Here is a 21,563-nt window from a genome sequence, read left to right as displayed (position 1 = left end):
CCGCGCGCATCATCGCGCTAAAGAGAAGCCCTACCATTACATCACTTCTTGCGAACGCGATTGGCTGAAGATTAAGGCGCTCGCAAGCCAGCACCTCTTTGCCAGAGTAACATACCTGATATCAAATGCCAAATTTTCTGTCAAAAAATTAAAAAACAAATTATTTAAACATATTTTATTTCCCCCAGTCGTTTTGAAGATGGCAGAAAGCGAGGTGGATACACCGAGCACCCCGATAGAGTACGAAAGCAAATATTTCGAGCATCATGGGGTTCGTCTCCCTCCTTTCTGTAGAGGGAAGATGGATGAGATCGCCAACTTCTCCCTCAGAAGTAGCGACATATGGATCGTTACTTACCCTAAATCAGGTAAAGACTTTCGTCGGGGTTTTCGCTTTTATAACATGATGATTTTATTTTACGTCGACGTCATTGGGCCACTGCGGATGCGCGATGTAGGCTTGTTTTGCTAAAATGTATGTTCTCGTGTACCGTAATACGACGACTTAAACTCATCACGTATCGTAGTAACAAAAGAATAATACTTCTTCTGAAAAGAATGTATAGATTTTCGTTATTATGGCTACCTCTGGGGTGTAGTTCCAGTGGTTTACCGGGCACCAGGATGTCAGCTAATGCCTTTTCACTGACGCAGCATATATTAAAGATAATTTAGCCTGTTGGCTCTGATTCAGCCCCCATTGATTCGGTCTGTTAAAACGCAAACTGGGAAAAGTCATGCGTGAATAGTGAACACAGACTTTGTATTATTTCATATGTTTACGTCCAATGTTAGTTGACCGGATTTAAAACACTGGCTCATAATAACTGTCATAACATGTTGCGGTTTAAAAACAAGCCCCACTACCACCACAAGAAAAGGCATTCAAGGATATGCATATTTGGTCAGCCAGCAATGTTTAGCTCAGCGAGTGAGTAAAACGACGACCAGATGCAGTGTTTACACTGATATGAGCTCGACCTGGGGGCTTACTGCGACGAGGCCTGGTGACGCACAGTGCTGCCCACCTGCGGAATAACGCAGTCTCGTCAACTGGGCTCAGCGCGCCCTCACCTACACGCTATGGCCAGATTCGGCATGTTTTCAAAAAGTACATTCAAAATAGTTTTCCTTCGACCTGCCTCCCATATAGCTGCAAGGTCATATACTAAAGCAGGATCTGACGCCTGTAAAACACGGGCAACTGCAGACGCGCTACTGGAGCGCAGAGCGTCTTACGCTAGCTACGCATTTCATACGAGAAGCAAAGAAAGGGATGCAGTCGGATTCCCCAGGGTCCCTTCTCATCTCCACTCCAGCCTCAGCCTGAGTGTGCAGATATACAGCTGAGCTCGGCCCGGATCTCGGAAGACGAGAGACAAAGAGGCAGAGAAGGAAGATAACGCAGAGACATAGAGAGCAGACGAAATGACCCAATACCAGTTTTACATATATTGCAGTTTACCTTCACCTGCAGAAATAAAGTCACTGCACACTCCAATTCTATCGTTCGCTGCCACTCTTTGAGGAGTGTGTAGTGCAGGAAAAGCAACTCACTTCTGTATATCACTTCACAAAAGCACTGAAAAGCTGTTGGGAATGGAGACCTGGTAGTGTCTTTTAGGAAGTCTCCACCACAGTCATTAAACAAAAATGACTGCATTTACTCTAAGATGGCAAAAATAGGTTGAAATGTGTTGAACACATCGACTGAGCTGATGTTAATACTGTGGAGAAGACTCAAAGGAGGACATCTTGAAAAGATTCACTGAAAGATGGTTAGATGGTTAGAATCAAAATCATGAATCGTTGGATTTTATCACTCTGAACAGACATCTAGTGTAGTTCTGTAGCACTTCCTCATATTTTGTCAAGTGATTAGTGTCAAATATTTGAAGCTGGGACAGAGTAAGAATCATTAGGCCTATAGGTTCTATGATAAAAATGTATATGTTTAATAGGCTAGAAAAAAATAATTTTATTAGTTCAAATACAAATACAAATACATTTAAAGAATATAATGTAATTAAATATGTCTTTTAAGTGCACGTAATTTACATATGCCATTCTCTATTCACTAAAGCTTTTAGCACATGATAAATGCCTAGCTCATGCACTTCCATACACATGGGCTTGTCCAGTTCTTTGTTTTACTTGATTTGCTGTGCTATCTTTTTTAAATCAGGTGCCATGTCCACACTGTCTTGTAAGTTGTATCACACTGACTTTTTTTTTTACCTGTTCTGTGTGGATCTGTACAGATATGAATGACATTTGTGTATGGAGGCTGAGCATTACAGCTTCCAGCCTCAGTCTAAGAAATACATTTAAACCCTTCAGTATTGGACATTCTGTGTAGTCTAGAAGTAACTGGACACTGACATGTTTTTGGTTGTTTTGGCTCTGTATTCCTGTAATGATAGCAAGTACACAAGATACAGTGGGATCCAAATGAGAGAGGTTTTATTTTCAAGACAAGCAGGCTACAGTTGTACTGGGCATTTGAACATTTACATTTTACAGCATTTAGCGGACACTTTTATCCAAAGCGACTTACAATAATGACTGAGTACAACTTGGGCAATTGAGGGTTAAGGGCCTTGCTCAGGGGCCCAACAGTGGCAACTTGGCAGTGGCGGGGCTTGAACCAGCAACCTTCTGATTACAAGTCCAGTCAACCACTGCACTGGCTTGATTCAGAGGAAACTGCGTAGTATCCAAAGTGTCCAAACAGGTAGTATCCAAAGTGTGGGGCTTTCTTTGAGGTCATTCCCATCCAGGGTTAAAACAGGAAGGCAGAGTCCGAGAGGTGTCCGAGGAATAGGCTGAAGACGAGGTCTGGAAGGGAAGCTCTGGTCAGTACGCAGGGCGGTGGAGATGCAGGAGAAAGGCTCGGTGTGCAGCATTAGGTTGGCAATACTTCACAGAGAGGAAGAGGAAAAGAGCAGTATAAGAAGGGGAGGATTATGGGTGGGAACTGAGGAAAAAAACAGGAACAGGTGAGTTTGATCGAGTGTGCCCACGTATTTCAGGGGTGGGAGAAGACGTGGGCGGGGCAGATGTGCCCACGTATTTCAGGGGTGGGAGAAGACGTGGGCGGGGCAGATGTGACACTGGTTGTGAAACGAAACAATAGCGCTAATTTGCAGAAAGTCAACTTTGATGAGCTTGAGTTATTTTTTATAATGTGTTGAAGCAGTTAAAACTGCCATTAGTAATACTTGGGGAAAAAGAGATAACTGACAGCACTTGAAATGACAAGAATAAGTACACACACACAGCCATAATCACACACAAAAGAAGTGGTAAAAAAAAAAAAAATGCAAGCAGCTTCAAATAAAAGACACAATAGAATCAAAATGTGCTAATCCCCAGCAGAGCAAGTGCATACCATCCTCTTCAAATGAAAACATGTAATACAATTGCTGAAATACCAATAAAAACATCTAGTCATCCAAATAGGATGTGTGTCATTTAGAAAAGTACTCTGTTCATAAAGGTGTTACGTTTTTTTAAGGTATATCCATTCCAATAGCGTTTTTGCCAACATATTAATGACGGAGAATTTATTTATTGTCTATTGCTACAGTAGATTTTTACATGCTTTGAAAAATCTTGTATGACTTGCAGGTGCCATATATGTGTGAGGTAGACCTGGTATCAACAGTGGGTCCAGCTCTAAATCCATATACAAAATGCATTTTATTTGTTTTAATTGAACTTCCTCAGTTAAGTTACAAACTGGTATAGTTATGGCGTGTTCTTCCATGTCTCATCTACAGTTAGCTAATCATATTCTAAATTCATTCTTAAGTTAATTTTATTTCTTGACTAAAACAAAGGAGATCCACCTGAAGTGACAGAATATGTAATTCCAGAGTTCGAATTTCCCTCTCTGGCTTGACCCTCAAGCACAACATGTGGTATGACAGACAACATTACATGGAGGTTTTTAAAGAATAGTAGTTGAATGAAGCACCACTATGACTCACTTCATCTAGCCCCAGGCAAAGTCCTCTGATGTAGCACACTGAAAGGGGAAGTGTACTGTTACCTCACTGCGTATCAATGGATCAGGTCCACGTTGCACCGTTTGCGCTTGTATGAGTCCTGCTAAAACAGGGTGACTATACACAGAGGGTGTGGCCAAGGAAAGCGAAAACATCAAACCCTCTCCTGACGCTTGCACACAAACATTTACAAGAGCCCTGTGCATAACTACATGGGTGTGCAGATCTTTGCTCTGGAGCCACCCTGGCACTGTAGGAATGCTGCGATTGCACGTCCACATTTCATGCAGCCCCTGTGAAATAGACTTCTCGGTAAAGCCATAGAACACGAAGTAATTTCATGGAAGATCGTTATTAAGTAAACAACAAAAAGGACTGACTGTTCTAGGAATGCACTGCATGTGATACCTTCAGAGTTCATCTGTCGCTGGTGTCCACATCTGTGAGCTTCTGTGGACCATGTGGGTGATTTTTAGTACATGTAGAAATAATGCTGTTTATGCTACATGATGGTTAAAGAGCAAAGGTCACAGGTCACTGATAAGTCTATGAGCCTAGGCAGATATCACTCTCATTTTCTCTCTTCCACTCCTGTATCTGCACTCAAACACTTACACATGTGCCTATAAGCACAATACAGTATATTCTGACACGTATTTATAATCAATATAAATAATTATTGTGGGCACTTCTGGTGTGATACACAGAGTCTGAATTAAATGAGGTACAGCATCTAGCTGACTATAAGTGACTTACAATTATTACTGAGTATAACTTGGCCAATTGAGGGTTAAGGGTCCTGCTCAGGGGCCCAGCAACTTAGCAGCAGTAGGGCTTGAACCAGCCACCTTCTGACTACTACTCAAGTACCTTAACCATTGAGCTACCACCACCCAAGTAAGTGCAAATTAAGATCCTATAAGATCCTACTATTTTTTCTCTGATATTACACGTTTTTCCCTTCCATGTTCCCGCCATGATCTGCGTGTAAATCCATTCCCTTTTTAAACCCCCGGTGAGCATTGGTACCTTTGCCTTGGAATTGCTCTTCTGAGTGCTATGAAAGGCTCTGTCTTCACAAGCTCTCGCTTTGTGTTCAATGTCATGATTTAAATTCCATTAAAAGTAATTTTAGTGTTTTCTGGTGTACAGCAGTGTGTACATAGAAGGCAATGCTGGTCTCCATGTGGACCCTGTACATGTGCCTTTTAACATGGACACCAGAAAGAAGCATAGCTAATATATGGTTTTGTTCTCTTTCTTGTTCACAAAGGCACAAGTTTGTTGCAGGAGGTAGTGTATCTTGTAAGCCAGGGGGCGGACCCAGATGAGATTGGACTCATGAATATTGATGAGCAGCTTCCAGTGTTGGAGTATCCTCAACCTGGTTTAGATATTATACAGGTTTGTGTATGCACTCGCATCACACATGCACACGCACGCACACACACACACACACATACACACACACACACACACACAAACAATGAAATTGAACACTGAAACTTTTAATTTAGGGAACAAAACAATCAAAGTTAAAATAACAGTTAAAATAACTCCTTCCTTTCACCAGAGTATCAGTTGGCTGACAGTAAACTAGCTTTGCCCTTGTGCAATCTGACTGTTGAACTCTGCTGAACCCTGTTTAACTGTTTTGAACTCTGTTGAACTTTGCTGAACTGTGTTGAAATGTGCTAAACTGTGTTGAACTGTGTTGCTCTCTTCTGAACTGTGTTGATCTCTACTGAACTGTGTTAAACTGTGCTGAACTGTGTTGATCCCTGTTGAACTGTGTTGATCTCTGCTGAACTGTGTTGAACTGTGCTAAACTGTGGTGAATTGTGTTGATCCCTGCTGAACTGTGTTGAACTGTGCTGAACTGTGCTGAACTGATGGTTTGGCTTTTTGCTTGATGTCACAGGAGCTGACATCACCTCGCCTGATCAAAAGTCACCTGCCGTACCGCTTTCTCCCCACAGCCATGCATAATGGAGAGGGCAAGGTGAGTCCCAGCACATGCTGTTCACGCCGATACAGGACATAACAACACGAGCCCCAGCACATGCTGTTCACGCCGATACAGGACATAACAACACGAGCCCCAGCACATGCTGTTCACGCCGATACAGGACATAACAACACGAGCCCCAGCACATGCTGTTCACGCCGATACAGGACATAACAACACGAGCCCCAGCACATGCTGTTCACGCCGATACAGGACATAACAACACGAACCCCAGCACATGCTGTTCACGCCGATACAGGACATAACAACACGAGCCCCAGCACATGCTGTTCACGCCGATACAGGACATAACAACACGAGCCCCAGCACATGCTGTTCACGCCGATACAGGAAATAACAACACGAACCCCAGCACATGCTGTTCACGCCGATACAGGACATAACAACACGAGCCCCAGCACATGCTGTTCACGCCGATACAGGACATAACAACACGAGCCCCAGCACATGCTGTTCACACCGATACAGGACATAACAACACGAGCCCCAGCACATGCTGTTCACGCCGATACAGGACATAACAACACGAGCCCCAGCACATGCTGTTCCCGCCGATACAGGACATAACAACACGAGCCCCAGCACATGCTGTTCACGCCGATACAGGGCATAACAACAGCTAACAGAGCTTCATAAGCTTTTAGGTGGTAAACACAGGACCATTTATGTATGTGGGCACCCTCTGTGTATATGGGCACATGTCCTCCAGGTGATCTACATGGCCAGGAATCCTAAAGACCTGGTTGTGTCCTACTACCAGTTCCACCGCTCCTTAAGAACCATGAGCTACCGCGGAACCTTCCAGGAGTTCTGCCGGCGCTTTATGAACGAAAAGTGTGAGTGAGCTAAGTGTGTGAAAGTGCCGGGCTAAAAATAAAACTATAAAACTAATACAATTTAGAGAAAGGAGTTAGGAATGCCACACTGACTGAGCTCTCTCTTCTTTTGCCTGTCTGTGTGCTGTTACCTTGATGATGCATCCCTGCAGTAGGATACGGCTCCTGGTTTGAGCATGTGCAGGAGTTCTGGGAGCACCGCATGGATTCAAATGTCCTGTTTCTCAAATATGAGGACATGTATAAGGTACTAAAACAACTCCTTTAGTACACACACACACAGACACACACACACACACACACACACACACACACACACACACACACACACACACACACACACACACACACACACACAGACAGCTGTAAGGGCATGTATACTGTATACAAATTCTACATAGTTTAAAGGGTTCTAATTATATTCTGCATATTCTGGGTGAAAGATAATAAGAGTTTTGATAGAATGGGGCTATTATCATTCCCAGGAGGACCCGAGACAGTTCTGAAAGGTTTTAGGTTTCACAAACATTTGACATTTTTCAGTATACGTGCAGTATATATATAGTGCACAGTTGTCTTATAAAAATACTTCACGTAAGGTATTAACTGTTAGAAGGACCACTTATATGCTAATGAATCTGGATCTGGTTTCTGGTTGTATGGCATGGGCTAAAGAGGCCTCTTCAATTCCATTTAAATATTAAGTAGAGAACATTTATATTTACATTGACATTTGCATTTACATTTTGCAGACACTCTTATCCAGAGCTCCTTACATTTACTCATAGAATGTATCCTAACCAGTACAGCAGGTTAGAGTTTAAGATGCCAGTGAACTAGGATACTGTTGAAATGTAGGGATCAACGCTGATGCATAGAAGGGTGAAACATATATAAGCACTAAACAATAACCTATAATAAGTACTAGAGTTTCAGTTCGTCAACAGAGGAGCAAGATCAGTGGTAATTTAAATATTCCACAAATAGATGGGTCTTCAGTCTGAGTTTGAAGACAGCAAGGGACTCTGCTGTCTGAACAGCCAGAGCACGTTCAGTCCACCATCTGGAAGCCAGGACAGAGAATAGTCTTGATGCTTGTCTTCCACGAGACTTGAAGTCAAGCCGCACTTGAGGTTCAAAGTACTCAAGGTACAGATCGGGCATTAACCACTGACATCATGTATGCAGGGGCTGCTCCATATCTGGCTTTGTAGGCAAGCATCAAGGTTTTAAATCGTGCAGCTACTGGAAACCAGTAAAGGGAGTGCAGCATTGGAGTGACGTGTGAACTTTGGAAGATTGCAGACCAGTCGTGCTCCTGAATTCTGGACAAGTTGTTGAGGTCTGATGGCTCTTAGAGGAAGACCAACAAAGGGCCAAATCATTCGTATGTTACAAAAGAGAAATCTGAAAGACCGTGTCAGATTTGAAACATGGGTTGAAAACAACAACTGGTTCTCCAAAGTTATGCCCAGGCTGCAAGCAGCCCTGCAGGACACCAAAGAGTCTACATGGATCGGATGTGGATCCTTTCTGTGTTACCTGATAGGACCGTCCCTCTAGGTAGGACTGAAACCATTTCCATGCAGAGCCAGTCACACCAAGGCTGGAGAGAACACAGAGGAGAATGTTGTGATTCACTGTGTCAAAGGCTGCCGAAAGGTCCAGTAGAAGCAAGACAGATGACAGTTTGGCAGCTTTGGCAACATGAAGTTTAGATAGAAACAATACAAATAATACAAATATGACAATTAGAGCAAAAAAAGAGTAGTTAACTAAGCAAAGTGCTTGTGTGAGCCTTTTACCCTCCTCACCCCCCCCCCCCCCTTTCTCTCTGTCTGTCTGTCTTTCCTCTCGGCAGGACCTGGGCACCCTGGTGGAGCAGCTAGCACGGTTTCTTGGAGTCTCGTGTGATAAGGCCCAGCTGGAGAGCTTGGTGGAGAGCTGCAACCAGCTGATTGAGCAATGCTGCAACTCAGAAGCCCTGTCCATCTGCAGGGGTGAGAGAAAGTGTGTGTGTGTGTGTGTGTGTGTGTGAGAGAGAGAGAGAGAGAGAGAGAGAGAGAGAGAGAGAGAGAGGTAGAGAATAAAACGAAGGAAAGATGACTTGCAACAGCAGACAGCAGTGCACTGAGTTTAATTCTTGGGACATGTGCTCTGTAGGGACTCTGACTCAGTGGAACAGTGTACACCCTTTATCTTCTGTTCCATTTTCTTTGTCCCACTCTGCAATTCACATCCGAACAGAATGATGATTTTCAGGGCAAAGGGGAGAGAACAAGCTTCCAAAATGAATAGAAAGCTGTGTTACTCTGTGGGTGTGGGTGTGGACTTCCATACATGTGTTAGGTAAATCCTCAGTGTGCCAACAGTGAGTCAACTTAGAGGGTGCAAGTATAAGACACGAACTATTGCAAAGTGGTGTTTTCTGTTCAGTCTGTGTGTTTACATACAGCTTATAGCATTAGCACATCAGGACCTGCGATCCTGAATTGCCATCATGTGATATCAGTGAATAATTCTAGTTGTAGCTGAATATCCTGTTAATTCTGCTCTTTTTGAATACATATTCAGTGAAGCCTCAGGCAGGAACCATTGCAACTGTCAGGGTAGTTTTGGGTACTGGAACAGCAAGAAACATAACCGCCACCACCACAGAGTAGACAGTGTAATATAAAATATATTAGTGAATTTAATTGTCAAAACCAGACTAGGGCTGGAATTATATAATATGCTTGACATGTGCTGTGTTAGATGTTCTTATGTTTTATTTGTGATTTATGTGTAAACCTTTGTTGCAATTTATAATTTTGCAAATTGTTGCATTGTTTGCACTGTTTCCTACACTGAATGTTTTATCATTTATTCTTTGTTTCCCTGATTCTTCTGTTTTCGTTGCACACGTTGAATGTTGTGTTGAACTGATTTTCCTTTTCCTTTAGTGCATGGATTCTGTGCTTGGCTTGATGGGGAAAGTGGTGCACATGCACTAGGGGGTTAGATAAGCAGGGAGCATGGAGAGAGACAGGAAGGGAGGAGGGATGTGAGACGGCCCGGGTGAGACGGCACAGGTGAGACAGCACAGGTGAGACGGCCCGGGTGAGACGGCACAGGTGAGACAGCCCGGGTGAAACGGCACAGGTGAGACAGCACAGGTGAGACGGCCCGGGTGAGACGGCACAGGTGAGACAGCCCGGGTGAAACGGCACAGGTGAGACAGCACAGGTGAGACGGCCCGGGTGAGACAGCCCGGGTGACACGGCACAGGTGAGACAGCCCGGGTGACACTGCACAGGTGAGACAGCACAGGTGAGACGGCCCGGGTGAGACAGCCCGGGTGACACGGCATAGGTGAGACAGCCCGGGTGACACGGCACAGGTGAGACAGCACAGGTGAGACGGCCCAGGTGAGACAGCCCGGGTGACACGGCATAGGTGAGACAGCCCGGGTGACACGGCACAGGTGAGACGGCCCGGGTGACACGGCACAGGTGAGACAGCACAGGTGAGACGGCCCGGGTGAGATGGCACAGGTGAGACAGCACAGGTGAGGCGGCCCGGGTGACACGGCACAGGTGAGACAGCACAGGTGAGACGGCCCGGGTGAGACGGCACAGGTGAGATGGCCCGGGTGACACAGCACAGGTGAGTTTGGGTCCAGCCAGATGGAACTGTAGCCCTTCGGTTTCTCAGAGGAGTCTGAATCGCCTTGATCAACTTTTTTTCTTTTTTTTTTAAACTGACTTTATTGTTCTAATGCTAACTTTAATGCTTTAATGTTAATGTTTAATGCCGTACCTTGGTCACTTCCCAAATTAATCTCTGACTTTCAATGGATGGGTGTTATAAAATACTAAACTGCATTTTAATTATAAAATCCTTATAGACTTAATCAAAAACTAGATTAGGAATGTTTGCTGTATGCTGCAAAATCACAGGGACTCATGAATATGGCTGATGTGTCATGTAGGTTTAGCTGATCTCAGTGTAAGGCTCGTGTGCTAATCCACAGTCCGTGTGTCACTTCAGGTCGTGTGGGTCTGTGGAAGGACATCTTCACTGTGTCCATGAATGACAAGTTTGACGCCGTGTACCGACAGAAGATGGGCAAGTCTGACCTGACCTTTGACTTTAGCCTGTGAAAGAGCCAAACGGCCACTGGACTCTGCTAATCACCTGACCGACCAATCAGACCACCCGCTCTGCTCGACACAATCTGCCTCAGCTGGACCAGCCCCACCCCTTTGATCCTCTCCGTTACATTTGAGCTTTCCATTTCTCTCATTGCGTCTCTAGCTTGACTTTGCTTATGTGTGTTGTGAGAAGTTGCCCTTAGGCAGAGGTCTCGTATCAGCACAGGTAATGTGGGAAAAAAATTCCTGACTGAAATGTGTAAGGGGCGTTTTTGGGCCTGGGGGCTTCATCTTGTGTGTTTGCAGTTTGTTCTTATATAAAACCCATCGCCAGTGCTTTAGCCTAGTGACAAGTGTGAGTAGTGTTTGGTGCATCGCACACTGTATAGAGCTTTTCCTACAATATACAGTACATTCATGCAATGTGTATGTATTGAATATGGGGAATAAATTATTTAAATTCTATACACCAAAACCTCATTACAAAGATTGAGAGGAATTCCAGGATGTTTTCTGTTTAGTGTTTGGGTTTCTCAGGATTCGTAAAATGTTTGGTTTGTTGATAAATGTATGTATACACAGCCATCCAGTCACAGAACGTGACTGTGCTAAAAGATGACTGGTTTTAGAGATCTGAAGTTAAAGATTCGAATGTTTGTATGTGACATCTGTTGCCCTTGGTTCCACGGGACATTCTCAGTGCCGCCTGAGAGTTGATTCTATTACATATTCTTTCAGGCTGCTGTAGTATTGTGTATTTCCAATTCAGTTTGTGTACTCGTGCATGGGTACTTAGCTTTGTACTGTATGAATGCACGTGTGTGTGTGTGTGTGTGTATGCGTGTGTGTGTGTGTGTGTATGCGTGTGTGTGTGTATATGTGTGTGTATGCGCGTGTGTGTGTGTGTGTGTGTGTATGTGTATTTGTGTGTGTGTATGCGTGTGTGTATGCGCGTGTGTGTGTGTGTGTATGCGTGTGTGTGTGCGTGTGTGTGTGCATGTGTGTATGCGTGTGTGTGTGTGTGTGTGCATGTGTGTATGTGTGTGTGTGTGTGTATGTGTTTGTGTATGCGTGTGTGTGTGTATGTGTGTGTGCGCGCATGCATATGTGTTTCGCATCGGCTCTAATGATAAGCAATATCTCATTACTCACAGGCAACTTGGTATTCATGTAAGCTCTGTGATGGTCAGCAGAGTGCATTCTGCTCTGAGCCCAGACGCCTCTCTCCAATGGCAGTGTTTGCACGCGTCACACCTGTCATGGGGAAGAGTGAGTGGAAACACCCCACACAAAGATCCACTGACTACACAGTCCTAGGCGGGTATGACCTTGCTTTGATTAGGTGTCAGTATAACTCATGAACTTATTTTGGTCATAATGTACATATGTACATATACCATTTGTTCTGAGCCCGAGGCAGCGCTACACATGCCATTAAAAAAACCACCATGAGTTCCTACTGTGATTGAACCAGAACAAGAACAACTGTCCTGTGATAAGCACACCTGGTGCAGACCTCACGCCTGCATGAACCCTCGACGTTTCCTTTCGGTAGACAGTTAAGCCTCATACGCTGTCATATGCATTTAATTCACCACCTCCATAGCCATGACCCCCCCCCCCCCCCCAGCTGGCACACCTGTTGTTTTTTGAACTTGAGGGTGGGGTGGGGGATTGCGTTGTTCTTTTCATGCTTGCTTGATGGTTTATTAATAAAGTTATATCTTCAGGTGTTGTGGCTGGGAATGTCTTACTTATAAACACTTGCATATAAAAATCGAGCATATAAACACTATCTTGCTTTTAAACAATATCTTGCGTATAAACACTGGCTTGCTTATAAACACTGGTTTGGGTGAGTGTGTGAATATAATTGACTTATGGAAAATATAATCTTATTTCAAGTAGAAAAGGTGATAATCACATAATTGAACCTAAAATGTAACACTAGTTGACAGAGAGCAGTTATATGCTACAAAAAGGCCAATGATGCCCAAAGCAATAACTCATTTTCACTTGAATAATTAATTATTACAAATCGATGTATACCTGTCTATAGGACATAAGTCAGGCTGCTTTACGAACAAACATAAAGCTGTATTTGAGAATTCTATTCCTTTAAATTTCTTATCCTACAAAACAGGCAATATCAATATTAGAATAAGTCGTTGACAGTATAGCAGTCTTCAGAAAATGCAAACACATCCCTGATATTTCTGTGAAGGGTAATTAATAACATCATTAATAAAATATTTCTCTTGGTTCTCTTCAGAAATACAGCACTGCACACTTCAGAAATGGTATTGAGAATTTAAACAAAATAAACACAATGTGTGTAATCTGGTGCCTTACGCTCGGCTGCAAAACACGGCATGAGCATCAAGTTGGTAACCACACTGACCACACTGGAAATACTGAAGTCTTTCACAGACAGACAGCTCCTCTGTCACACAGCTGCTGGTTTTTGTCTTTTATATTTGTAACAAGAAACTCTGTTCCATTGATCATCCATCCTGTTCCTAGACATCTGCATTTTTGCAGCTCCTGTTTGGTTCCTGCCTGTTTCCAGTTAGAGAGAAGTCGGTTAGACTTCTTCCCACAGTATTCCCTGCATTTCTGATATCTTCAATGATGCCTCAGCCTCACTAGGGGGCAGTAGAGTGCAAGTTAAATGAGATGATTAATGGTGAACATGTTTCGAGAAGGCAGAGATTAGCAGTATCAGGTGTGTTAGATGAAGGTTGGAGTTCATCTCTGCTGCCCAGAAAATCTCCAGATGCAGACCACTGCTCTAGTCTACTAAGGATCTTTAATAAAGGACCAATAAGGAGCATATAAAAAACGTAAAGGAAACATCCAATGGAAAGAAATCACAATAAAGTGAAATATAGACATATAGTTTATAAATTCCTAATTCAGTTACTTACCTCAGATACTTCTCAGCATTGACAATTCTAAAAAATTCTAATTTCCCCACTGTTGAATTTTCAAATCTGAAGAAGCACTGATCTGAGCACAGAAGGAGTCTTAATTCCTTAATGACATGAGGCTCACTGGACATCTCCTCCATCTACACTGAGGAGATCCAGTATATGCTAAAGTCTCTCTCTCTCTCTCTCTCTCTCTCTCTCTCTCTCTCTCTCTCTCTCACACACACACACACACACACACACACATACACATACACACACACATACACTGAACCTCTCGTCCAGCTGGGTGAGAGGCAGATGGTCCCTGTGGGTTGAGTCGGGGCCCTTTAAAAATATGGATGGGAGCCATAACTATTACACATGGAGAAGGTGTGCAAAGACGGAGCTAAATAGGAGACAGTTACGTGCTTACACACTTACAGCCTCTGGACAGCAACCATGGAGCAGGTGGTGGAGTAGCAGCATCTCTGCATTTCCTGAAGACAGGGACAGATCAATCGCAGGTATTGATCGGGAAATCCCCCTAAGGCACATAGGGCAGGTGCTGAAGATAACAGGCAAAGGTCATGTGCAGTATTCCCAGCAACGACCATTTCAAATATGTTCAAGTATGTATCTGCCGCACTAGGGGGCAGTAGAGTGCAAGTTAAGTGAAAAGATCACTTGTGAGCGTCTCGATTCAGTGTCTTTCAGTGTAGATGGTTTCAGGTCTTAATTAATGCATGCAGGCCATCTTAGATAATGACACATTCATAATTTGATCAAATATGACAGCACTCCTCGGACCCCTACTCAACGTTGTTTCAACAGGCTAATGCATGAACACACACATACATATAGCATGTATGTGCGCAAGTGCGCTGTGCACCACAGTAATAACGCATAATAACGCCGTAATAACACACAAGCGATAGCTCGCGCACACTGCACGAGGCTGAAAGTCCGATCCCTGTCCCTTTGCTCATTTCCATGCTGCAGTAGGGCTGCTTTGTAATTTCACTCAGAGACTCCCGGCGTTCCCGGTGGACCGCCGCACAATGACGGAGAATGTGGATGTGTGGGATGCAAAGCAGTCATTCCAGGATTTCTTTCCCGGCGGAACTTTACATTCTTCTTTGCAGTCTGTCAGGATATCTCCGTATCTCTCGCTGAGTGCGGCTTGTGGTGTAGGTGTGGTTACATATGTGTATGTTTCCTGTCACCTGTTACTGGTTCTATTGTCTCTGAGCTCACAATTTTCCATCATGAAAAATAGGTTATTTAATTTTGTCAGAACAAAACGCTTGCAGGCAACGTGCAGTTCAGTTCCCGACACAATTCTACGCGTATCTATATGCGAATGTACAAGAATTCATGTTTGGTTATTCAGATTTTTATTTAAATCAGACAATGCAATGAAAGTGTGCCCCGCTAAGTGGGACGTGTAGAACTCTCCCGTGTGTCACAGCGTGCGTGAGCGTACGTGGGCGCGCGGGCGCGTGCGTGCGTGTGTATGATTTCTCTGCCACTCCGCCGCTCGGTCGTAATTGTCTTTCTGTTCGTCTTTGTTCCGTCTGGCTGCTTCCATCTGACAGTTTGACTGCTCGCCTCAGTCTGTCTCTCCGTGGTGATATCCGCCGCAGTCTCACTCCTGCCTCCACCCAGACGCATGGGCAGGGGGAGTTGGGGAAAGTTTACTTTGCAGCCGGGCCCGTGTTGTCACTCCAACAGCTGCTACTCTTCTGACATTTTGATGTTACTTATTTGATGCTGCTTCCTTTGTGCCTCTGGGAGCAGGGCACCACGGGCGGAGACATTCGCATTTTTCTCCTCCTTTCTCATCTTGTTTTGCTCTCCGGAACAGGAGCTCGAGAAGCTGCGTACTTTCTCTTTCTACTGATCAATTATTTAAAAAGGCAAGCGGTTGCTGTGCACGTGAAAAGAACGCTTATGCAAATAATTTCAGGGGCTAGTCAAACAGAGAGGAAGTGTGCGGGGAGAGAAAGCACCTGAGAGGTGGAGGCGCTCTGGCTGCAGGTAGAACGGGAAAATATGAGTTAATGCATTGTCTTGTCAGCACGGGAGCACCGTTGAATGGGAGAGAGGAATCTCTGTGCCAGAACAGCCATCTGCCGGAGTCCTCTGTGAATGCACTAGTGTTAAAAGCGCATACACTGCCATTAGCAATATATACACACAGGCTATGTGCTAATGAAAAGCTATGCGCTCTTTTATCAGACACACTCCGACTGACTCTTAGGGGACCAGGCACAATGGATTGGTACGTTTCTGAATGTAGGCCACTCCATAGGAGACTGTGCTTTGATTATGCATGACTAAAATAGGTGTAAGTATATATGTGTGTGTGTGTGTGTTTGTGGGTGTGCGTGTGCATGTGTGCCAGGAGCTTAGCTTACTTACTGCACGGTGAGTGTTAAGGGCAGGGGTCTCTGTGTCCCTCCATTGACAAGAAGTATTCCCCTGTTAACTTCTGTGGAATTACAGTTGAACCTGGAAGGCTTAAAGGTAGTCAGGGAAGTGTGTCAACTCATCATATCAACACAGCTCAACAGAGATTATACCTGCACAGAGTATGCAATGCTATGCAAATGAGTTATATAAATGCACAGTTCATCAGCCTCTATATCAAACTACTTCATGCTCAGTGGTAGGGGTTAAGGTACTTCACTAGTAATCAGAAGGTTGCCAGTTCAAACCCCACTGCTGTCAAGTTACCACTGATGTGCCCCAGAGCACGACCCTTAATTGTAAGTCATAATTGTAAGTCGCTTTGGATAAAAGTGTCAGCTAAATTGCAAAACTCCAGTGGAAAGTTTCTGAAGCAGGACGTTTTGTGTCTGTGTATATCAGGTTTTTCAGGTGGCGGAGCCGAGAGCAGAGAGGACCAGAGTAAACCACTACTCCCCTGTCACTGTCCAGACTCTCACACCACACAAGGCAGCACACATTCGTAGAGTAATGCCCAGACTGCAGCGCTGTGCTAGGACCACAGCATACCGAAAGGTAAATGCACACTAGCTGAATTCCACGGTTTGACCTGTGCCACGCCTGTGCTCCCGCTTTGAGTTCTGAGCAAGCTGCGAACAGCTGGGCGGTCCCTCACACAGCCCCGCCCCCACTCTGCCCACTCACTCAGACGCAATGCTAGACTCTCAGCCAGCTTGCTGACTGCACAACACAGACGAAAATGCACTTAGGGAGCGAAGTGCAGCTTCACAAAATGGAAAAGCATTTTCCTGAAAATCCACTCTCGAATGAGTACGTCTTAAGGAATGCATGACTTGATTGTCAAGTTTCGTTTTTGTATTTCAGTTTTGTTTATTTATGTCACTGAGAGTAAGATACCAATCAGGAGATTTAAAATCCCTACATATTTGCATTGCATATGTTCCAGATATTAAGTAGGTTGTCTTGTTTTTCCCATAATGAAACAGAGGAGTTTATTGAATCAGATCTCAAATGAGCCCCTCTAAGAAGCTTTCTCATTTTTCTCTTTTCTTTCTCTATCTGCACATACTACTTTGGGCAGATGGAAATCTTTAGCTTTCCATCTCTCCTTTATCTCCTCATGCTTCCGATGGCATATTCCATATCCCATATTCCATTCCTCCCGCCGTAGTTGTTCAAGACTCTCCGCCTACAGCTGCTCCTCAGCAACGCAGCCACGGACGTGCACACACACACACACACACACACACACACACACACACACACACAAAGACTCTTCTTACGCATTACAACATATCACAAATAACCCACTTGCCTTTGCAACCAGCAGAGTGGTGGTGTGTCTCTAAACAGCTGCTTAGGCTAATGACTGATGTGCTAACTAATACACACACATGCATGTACGAACACACACACATCTGCATGCACACACACAAACACACACACACACACACACACACACACAGACACACACTACACGTGCAACAAATTGCACAAATAAGTGATGAAGTACTTTTTCACAGATGCCTCCCCTTCACACTACTGACACTCATCAGTATTCCAGTGTCCGGGTGTCTGTCTGAGCCGGCAGTGCTGCGGCCCACCCAGGGCTGTGCCGGGGCTCTTCATGTCTGCTAATTGGAGCGCTGTCCTTCCTCCAGCCCCCTCTGTGCTCTCTCTCCGAGGACCCCTCCCAGTCCAGACTCTCACCGTCCTCTCCTGCTCTCCGCCAGGCTCTCTTTCATGGACTAATTCCCTCCTGAGGAGTCGGTTCTCCATCTCACGGGCCTATTAGGGGTGTGCTGAACTCTCCTTTCAGCAATGCTCTGATCGCAGCCATTGTTCCTCTACGCCAAGACACCATCAGCCACCGGAACGCTACATCTTCCTCCTAGTGTCTCTCTGACTGTTATTCTGGTGCGCGTGCAACCTGATTCAGGCAGACCGCAGTATTTACACAGTGTGTTCCACTGCGTCTGAGCTATATCCAGGACACACACACAGAACTACTCAGGTCAGGTCTGCATTCTGTTTTACTCAGAAAAAAAAAAAACCCTGCTTGGATGAGGAGGAAGAGGAATATCCTCCAAACCCACTTCCTGTCCCGCCACACATACACTGACAACACATATAGGCCTCTAGACCGGGTCCCAGTTTAATTATGGACATGTAATTGGCACTGGCAGCTTCACACATGAAAGTGTTCAAGCTCTGATGGCCCTGTGGTCAATCACACACACACACACACACACACACACACACACACACACACACAGGCACAAGCACACACTCAGATACAAACACATTGCACACACTGTCAATTTGGAGTAATGCCAGGTATAGACTGAAGCCAGCCAGCATACAACCACTTAATGGAACCCTGGCATCAACAAGAGCAAATAAGCAAGCGAGACTGAGAGGGAGAGAGAGCAAAGGGACTCCACGCGAAGGCGGCGAGGAGTGGATGAAACACGATGGCTGCTGAAAGATTAGATGAGATCTCCATCCTTCAGCTCATTAATTGCCCGAGATATCCTTTTCTCCTTTTCTTTCTACTTTGCGATTTTAACACACTTCTAATTAGCTTCTTACTCACAAACTTTTCAGCCTGAAATCTAATAAATTCTTTTTCATTTGATATTTTATATATCTGTGTGTGTGTGTGTGTGTGTGTGTGTGTGTGTGTGAATATTGTTCACATTCTCTGGTTTCCTGCCCCCCACCCCCAGACTGTGGCACTAGACTAACATAATGTAGCAGTAATTGTTCTGCTTTTCGGGTGTAGTTGTTTGGGCTGTTAGTCTGTTAGTTATTACACAGAGCCATAGCTTCCCCTCATCCTCCCCATCCAGGCTGTTTCCCTGGTAATTAAAGAAAAACAGAATCAAACGCCTGGCCGTGAAAACAAAGACCGGCAAAAAAGATAAAGGGGATCTTCTTCCTCAGGCAATGTCTATGCAGAGGTGAGCGCACGTAATTATATAAGTCATTTGATCGCCCAATCACACGGGCCCACTTCTCGTTTCCGAATGAGCCCCTGTTGTGCTCTAACTGGGGGATGGGGGGTGGTGGTGCGGGGGGGGGGGGGGGGGGGGGTCGAGCGGAGGAGGGTGGGACCATTGGAGCGGATGGTGGCAGCTGACAGTACATCTGGGAGGAGACGCTCATTTTCGCAGTGATTTGGCGGCGGACCTAATAAGAGTTCAATTAAAGCGAGACTTCTTTGGGCGGCGGTAGGACATGATTACCCAGGAGTCAGTGGGGTATATTTAGTAGCTGCGCTTCTTTCTGCAAAGCACGTGTGGTTAACCCTCAGGGACCAGGGACATTTACGCAGCCTTTATACCAACTCCTCTTCCACCACTCACTACTCACTACTTCCACGCTGTAGAACACATAACTGGAGAAGTTGTGTGTTCTGGAGAACACATAACTTATCTAAAGGTTCTTTCCCTCTCTCTCTGGCCTTCTCCCTTCTCCGTGGTCAGAGCTGTTTGTGCGTGGGACTGTGTGATTAGCCCTGCGCTTCCGCACTGCTTTGACGGACTGGGTCGGAGCTGACGCATGGGCTTGCCAGCGCCCTCTGGAGCAAGTTCGTTTCCTTGACTCTGCAGACCAGAGCCGACCTGCAGGCAAAGATCGGAGCCGGCAGCCGGCAGCACGAGCTGCACAGGACCATCAGATCCCAAAGGCAGATGCTCCGAGGTGAGGGAATATGGAAGAAGGGAGAAATAAACAGAGAGAGAGAAAGAAAGAGACAGAGTGAGAGACAAAGAGAAAGAGAAGGAAAGAGATTACTGAGCAGTGATTATAAAATGATTGTGACTAATTAACTAATATGGCAAAAAGATGATGATGAGACAGAAGGTAAAGAAAAACCGCAATTTCTGTCAAGGACTTTTACTAACTTTGTGCCTGGCAGTCAAATTTTCCTCATTGAGTTTTTGACGAGGCTCTTGGGTATATGCAGTGGCAGGTTCATTTCCACTGCCTCTAATTGCTTTCAGCACTCAGCCAGGTCTCTCATTAGTCTACATTTATAGCACAAATACTGTCAACTCTGACAGGCAGCCCCTAAACTCTGAACAGCTCTGCCGATGATGACACACTGTCATTCACGAGGGCACCAAGTTTCTTGTGTGCCTACAACTGCCATAAAGACGCATTGTTTTCTGCTAACAACGGATAATGTAGGCTCGTACGAAGCCTACTTCAGCACGCTACCAACGTTGCCGTTTTACGTAGACGGAGGTGTACGCATCGCTGCCAACTTGATGTTCTTGCTCACAGTGAGTTAGTCCCAGCTAAGGAGCGACACATGTTGTCTATTAATGATTCTTGCTCAGTGAAGTGTCTTTAATTTGCGGTTAAACTTCGTGGAAATATCCAAAGAAAATCTTTCAGGACACAGGTAGAGTTGTTCGTTGTAGTGTGGCACTGCACCTCTCAGTGTCTGATGTTAGGGCGTGTCCAGCACGGCTAAAGTCTGCCGTAACGCTAGCGGTGTCTGCAGTACACAGATGCTCTGCTGTTACAGACAGCATCAAAATGAAAAGATCTGTCATAGATTAGAAGAAAGCCAAAAAAGCCATTATATCATTTGTCAGTTAGCCTGCGAGCTAAATGTCAAGTGATATAATGAGGTTAAATATGTAAGAAAACAACAGTGTAATACAAATATGGGATGTCAGAGAGGCTTTTTGTTGTTATTGTCATTCCTTAAATACACAACAGTTTGTGTGGTCGAGGCTGTGACCATATCTGCCCTCGGACGCAGGTCTTCTCGGTGCCAAACGCATCAGACGCAGGTCCGTTGTATTTACATTTACACTGACTGCGTGCTTACAGGTATTTATTTATTCATTTTATATGTTAATAAACAATGAATTGAATTCAACCACCCGTGACTGGGCAGCAACACCGATGTGGACATCATACGGTGGATTTTACATGACCGTTCCCTCACGTATAGGAGATATGTCAATAAAATAAGTCTCCTTGCAAAATGATACCACTAATGCTTTGCGGTAACACTGGATTTGTGGTCTTGAGCTACTCAGCTGTAGAGGAAGCAAAAAATTATCAGAAGAATTGAGCACACACAGGGCATTCACAGCCAAACGTAGCGCAGGTATCGCACGTGTGCTGCATTTCCCATGATGGTCAGGTGGAAG

The 21,563-nt window shown here is 44.8% G+C and overlaps 1 protein-coding gene across 1 annotated transcript; it reads left to right on the top strand.

Annotated features, from left to right (window-relative positions):
* The first annotated feature begins 17 nt into the window (after nt 1-17).
* On the top strand, nt 18-11,806 carry sult4a1 (sulfotransferase family 4A, member 1). The gene is made up of 8 exons (XM_027020530.2): nt 18-106; nt 189-368; nt 5,284-5,414; nt 5,932-6,012; nt 6,749-6,875; nt 7,028-7,122; nt 8,737-8,875; nt 10,905-11,806. Exons 2-8 carry the CDS (start codon nt 200-202, stop codon nt 11,015-11,017), a joined length of 855 nt encoding a protein of 284 aa, XP_026876331.1. The 5' UTR covers nt 18-106; nt 189-199; the 3' UTR covers nt 11,018-11,806.
* Nucleotides 11,807-21,563: the final 9,757 nt, after the last annotated feature.

This window comes from Electrophorus electricus, chromosome 7 (assembly GCF_013358815.1).
Source record: "Electrophorus electricus isolate fEleEle1 chromosome 7, fEleEle1.pri, whole genome shotgun sequence".
NCBI classification, from domain to species: domain Eukaryota; kingdom Metazoa; phylum Chordata; class Actinopteri; order Gymnotiformes; family Gymnotidae; genus Electrophorus; species Electrophorus electricus.
Note: the sequence above shows the minus strand (reverse complement) of the source record. Positions and strands in the feature narration are given on the sequence as shown.

Bases quoted from the DNA above. Each gene is read 5' to 3' on its own strand.
- sult4a1 (XM_027020530.2), top strand. From the start codon at position 200: ATGGCAGAAAGCGAGGTGGATACACCGAGCACCCCGATAGAGTACGAA. The intron at 5,415-5,931 runs GTTTGTGTATGC...TTGATGTCACAG, and splicing joins CTGGTTTAGATATTATACAG to GAGCTGACATCACCTCGCCT. The intron at 6,876-7,027 runs GTGAGTGAGCTA...GCATCCCTGCAG, and splicing joins GCGCTTTATGAACGAAAAGT to TAGGATACGGCTCCTGGTTT.